The following is a 4,879-nucleotide window of genomic DNA, read 5'->3' as shown; positions in this document are numbered from 1 at the left end:
TCAGTTTCAAGAAGCGTTCTTGCAGCTGTGCCGGAGTCTTTCCCGGGAGGCGAGCAGCCACGGTTTCCCAGCGACTGTATATAGAATCTTGGAAACAATTGGCCATAACCGATTCAAAGGCTTTGTTCTCCTCCCAAGTCCAGACCTGAGGTTGCTGTTGAGATTGAAGTGGTTGATGACCACCCACTGCTGCAATCATCTCTAAGGGTGGTTGATAACCCCAAGTGTCATTGAAAAACTGATCTGTCATCTTGCTTATATCCGTTTGCGACTTGGATTGATGCTGAGACTGAAGCGGAGACTCTAGCCGAGGCAGAGGCAGAGGCAGAGGCTGGGAGCAAGGCTGAGGTGGACATTCTAGATGAGGCAGAGGCAGAGGCAGAGACTGACAGCAAGGCTGAGGCGGAGATTCTAGCTGAGGTAGTTGATTAACACCGACTTCAATAGCACATTGCTCTTCAATGGTAGTTGTATGCGGCTGTAGCTGAGGCTGAGAATGCTTGGTAGCTTCCGTCTCCTCCATCATGAATAAAGCATCCAGTTCCTCTTTCATCTTTTCTGGGTTATCCTCCATATCCATGTTTGATAGAGTGTTATGCCAAGAATGCTGTTGATTATCTTCCAAGTCCAAGGCAAACAGATCTTCCATCATCTCCTTGGCATCCATCGTTAAAAGAGCATTTAGCTCCTCTTCAATTATTGCTGCGTCATCTATTTCCTCTGTAATCATTCCTGTGTTCTGTAAGTCTTCCCTCCTTCTTCTTCTTGGTTCTTCTTCTTCTTGGTTTCTTGGAGAGTTTCTTTCGTTTGGTTTAATCCTTTATTAGTTTCTTGGTTCTTCTTCTTCTTAGTTTCTTAGAGAGTTTCTTTCGTTTGGTTTAATCCTTATTAAACACATTTATAGAATCCTCATTTTAGATTAGAGTTGTTTAGATTAAATTAAATTAAGGGAACTTCCACAAAGATTACATTCAGTTAGAAGATTTTTTCTCTTCACATTTAATATAAGCTTCACTTTTTAAATTAAAGTGGTTTAGATTACATTAAATTATGAATAATGTAATTTATACATTTAATATAAGCTTCTCTAACCCGCACCGCTTAAACCGCGGGTTTTGGCGGGGCGGGGCGGGCTTCCCCGCCGGGCTAACTTTTTTTTAGTGATGGGGTATTTTTGCAATTTTTTTCCTAAAACATAACTTCCCCCAACCTAACTTACAAGAGTATGAAGATAAAAATTGAGTGTTTTGAATTATGTTTAGGTTATTTTGGAGACAATATTTATAATTATGTTTTGGATTGTGTTTATTTTGCTTTGGAGAGAATATTTATACTTATATTTTGAATGAAAATTTGGTTTATAATTATATTTATTAGATATTTATAATTACAAAGACTTTAATGTTTGTGAATATAAAAAATATAATTTTTTATGCCATTAGAAATTATAAATTTATTAATATGGTTGTGAAATTATATATATTACTTAGTAGTTAATAGTAAAAAAAAAAAGAGGAGCTTTGGCGGGCTTAGCCCGCCAGCCCGCTAGCCCGCAGTTAGGCGGGGCGGGCTAGAATTCTAGGACCGCCTAATTAGGCGGGGCGGGGCGGGCTTCTGGCGGGGCGGGCTTCCCCGCTTGCCACCCCTACTTACAGGCAGAGGCAGGGACTTAGGTTGAGGTGAGAAATTGCTTGATGAAGGATTCAATTCTTGACAGCTATGAATTTAAAGAATGATAATGTGAGATTTGTTGTTTTTGGTAGTTATTTTTTTGTTCTTGATCTGATTATGAAACAAGCTCTTTCGCGACTGCCTGCCTTCTAATCAAAAATTTATTTAAATTTGTTTTTTAAAAGATATATTTCTAAATGTAAAACGAACTACAAAAAATCACTCATTCAGTAACTCTTTAAAAGTATAGCTAAAAATTAAAAAAAAAAAAATATGCCTTTGTCAAAGGCTACATTTTTGTGTTTTGGAGAAGCTTTAGTGAAAAATACTTACTCAGACATTGCCATTTCTCAGAGGCTAAGCTTTTTAAATTCATATATATAGTTCTGTATTTTTAATTAAATTAATCAAATATTATATAATAAAAATAAATGTATAATACAAAATGCAGGTTACAAACAAGCTCTTCTAGCTAACTTTCCTCCCCCTACTGTGTTTGGACTAGAACTTTACAAAGACAATTTAACAAAGGTTTTGCGAGCAAATAGCCATTTGATCAGTTGAGGGACCGAGTCCATGGCTGAGACAAATCCTCCAATCTCTTAACAAGGTCAAGAGTCGCGCGAATTGATTTTGGTGCAATGATTGCAGTGCCTTGACTTGACTTCCAGGCACAAATGTATTTCTTCTAGTCTTCTCAATCAGTGACCAATCAGCGTTGAGGAAGGCATTTCTGAAAAAATAATACATAACAAGTTCATAAAAGTTCAAATATCAAAGTTTATGATTAAAGAAGAAAAATAATAATCACTCATGCAAGAAAAAAGATAACAAAACTTAACAATTAATTAACAATGTTTATATTACATTGATACATGAGATAGAGTTTCACATGTAACCAATTCAGATAATTCTGAAGCAAGGAGATAATCTTATATTAGTAAAACTTTTTTTAGAAAAATTGAAGCTGTTAATCCTTGTGTAAGCATGCACATGTTTTGTAGGAATTTATCAAAAACCACGCGCCTTCTTATGATGAGGAACCCTGTAAGTGGTAAAAAGAAAACAATATCAGGTTTAGCATGAGTCAGATGATCAAGGAAATTGAGCTTCTTCTTATCTTGATAATTAATATAATCTACTTTTGTTAAGTTATGCTTAGCCAATTGGCTCATCTTCCTCAAAACAATTATCCTATTGAAGCAGTCATCAGCATATATATAACAAGAAATAATATCAAACAATAAAAAATAACTCAATTAATTGAGAAGTCATAGAGTGCAAAAAGACAAAGTCAAAGTGCATCCAAATCCAACCTTTTTTTATCAAGGATCATTTCAAGATATGATTTGGTGATCCAAGGTCCATTGATACCAAGCCTCATTGCTTCTGTTCAGTCTGCAGAAAATTATTTTTTCCCCACTTTTGGATAAGTAACTCAGCATATTATTAATAAAAAAATGCATAATTGGAGTAGGCAGCAAGGATATACATAGAAATCCCTAGCCAAACAAGGTTTTTAATATAAAGTGGAAGAGAAGATAAGAAAAGATACAACAATGAAAATGAGAATAACACGAGATCATAACTGACAGTTGAAATGCCAACGAGCTAATTAGTATCACAATTGACACTGGGCCCAAGTTGTAAGACTAATTGTTTCCACAGAAGTGGCACACATCCGAGTGAATGCAGCTGACAGGATAATTTTACAAGTGATGGGGTGAAAACTTCAACAAAATACTTAGGAGAAAACAACAAGACTTTATGATCACTGATAAACCTGAATCGAACTTGCTCTTCAAAATCTCCTGAAAAAGTAACACATACAAGATAAAATCCCAAGGACCATTTATCAAACAGTGGAATAAAACTCGTTCGAATTTCAGGGGAAATTACATGAGAAAGCTGCCAGGAAATTGAATAAGTAAACAGCTCTGGTATGCATTGCTTATTCACATTTCTGATAAAACTTGTGTTCAAGATCAATCATTGAGTTAAAATTGTACTGTCATAATAGAAAGACATATACTTAAGTACCTGGTGATCAATATGAGCCCCTAAAGGACAAATTCGATAGGAAGATGCCACAATTCGAACTTCCTCTTTCGTAACCCCTGCCATGTTAGAAACTCTCTGTCTCACTTCAGCTACCTGCAGGTTGCACAAGAATGAATCACGACATTTGAAAGAGTATTGAATCGGACTGGATGTTTAATCAAAAAGGCACTTTTCACTTTTCATTCTACATTCTCATTATATATATGTTTTTCCCCAATTATTCCACCTCCAGTAAAATATACAATTCCTTACTAGTTTGACCATCTAAACCAGGGCATTCAGTTATTTATACCACAAAAATCTCAAATCCAGCACTTAATTATATATAAAATGCAGTTAAACATACCTTCTCTAACAATCAGAAACATACCTTCTCTAACAATCAGAACCTAAAACCCCAACAACCAGAAACAATACACATTCAGAAGCTAAACCCCCAAACTTAAAAACCCTATAATCGCAGAACCTCCACAATTCACAGAACCAAATTTAGGAAAAACGAAACATACCATCTCTGTCTCGTTTGGCCATTGTTGTTCATCATCATCATCATCAAAGCCACACGCACCTTCTTCGACACTGAAACGAGAGAAGAAGTGAGTTAATGAGCAAGAAAGAGAAGATAGAGAGTGAATCAGAGAATGATTATCTAGTGAGTGCACGATGGTGAGCGACGAGACGACGATGTGAGCTACGATGATGAGCCAAGGAGGCTTGCGACAATTGGGAGCAGCGACGGTGAGCGCGCGGGACGACGATTGTGAGCTGCGACGGTGAGCTCACGAGACGACGGTGGTGAGTGCACGAGACGGCGGTGGTAAGTGGCGGCGACGGCAAGAGACATAGGAAGGTGAAGAAGAAAACCTCTGTGAATTCGAATGGCGGGTAAGTTGGAAACTTTGCCTTGAAAAATTTTCATTAAGCGCGAACTAAGCATAGGAAACACTTTTCTTTTGGAAAACGTTTTTAGTAAGAAAAGTATATTCTCACTTTTAGGGTTTTTTCTAAATAAAATAAAAAGAATTATTATTTCTCCAAATCCGATATTCTAAAATGATAATGGTGGTCATCCAATATTCTAACTTTTTTTTATCTCACTTAATCTTATATTTAAAAAAAAAAAACATATTGAAGTTCGTCAAAGTAT

The 4,879-nt window shown here is 36.3% G+C and overlaps 1 protein-coding gene and 1 long non-coding RNA gene across 2 annotated transcripts; both read right to left on the bottom strand.

Annotated features, from left to right (window-relative positions):
• Window positions 1-2,263: 2,263 nt before the first annotated feature.
• LOC140174879 (uncharacterized) lies at window positions 2,264-3,130 on the bottom strand. The gene is made up of 3 exons (XR_011864957.1): window positions 2,988-3,130; window positions 2,698-2,716; window positions 2,264-2,404 (listed from the first exon to the last, which is right to left on the bottom strand). It is a non-coding gene; the product is annotated as an uncharacterized lncRNA (long non-coding RNA).
• A 121-nt stretch (window positions 3,131-3,251) lies between these two features.
• LOC112707995 (uncharacterized) lies at window positions 3,252-4,651 on the bottom strand. The gene is made up of 5 exons (XM_072200268.1): window positions 4,575-4,651; window positions 4,242-4,497; window positions 4,079-4,121; window positions 3,712-3,825; window positions 3,252-3,482 (listed from the first exon to the last, which is right to left on the bottom strand). The coding sequence occupies exons 1-4, from the start codon at window positions 4,649-4,651 to the stop codon at window positions 3,818-3,820; spliced, it is 384 nt and encodes a 127-aa protein (XP_072056369.1). The 3' UTR covers window positions 3,252-3,482; window positions 3,712-3,817.
• Window positions 4,652-4,879: the final 228 nt, after the last annotated feature.

Source organism: Arachis hypogaea, chromosome 8 (assembly GCF_003086295.3).
Source record: "Arachis hypogaea cultivar Tifrunner chromosome 8, arahy.Tifrunner.gnm2.J5K5, whole genome shotgun sequence".
NCBI classification, from domain to species: Eukaryota; Viridiplantae; Streptophyta; class Magnoliopsida; order Fabales; family Fabaceae; genus Arachis; species Arachis hypogaea.
This window is presented reverse-complemented; position numbering and strand designations above follow the sequence as displayed.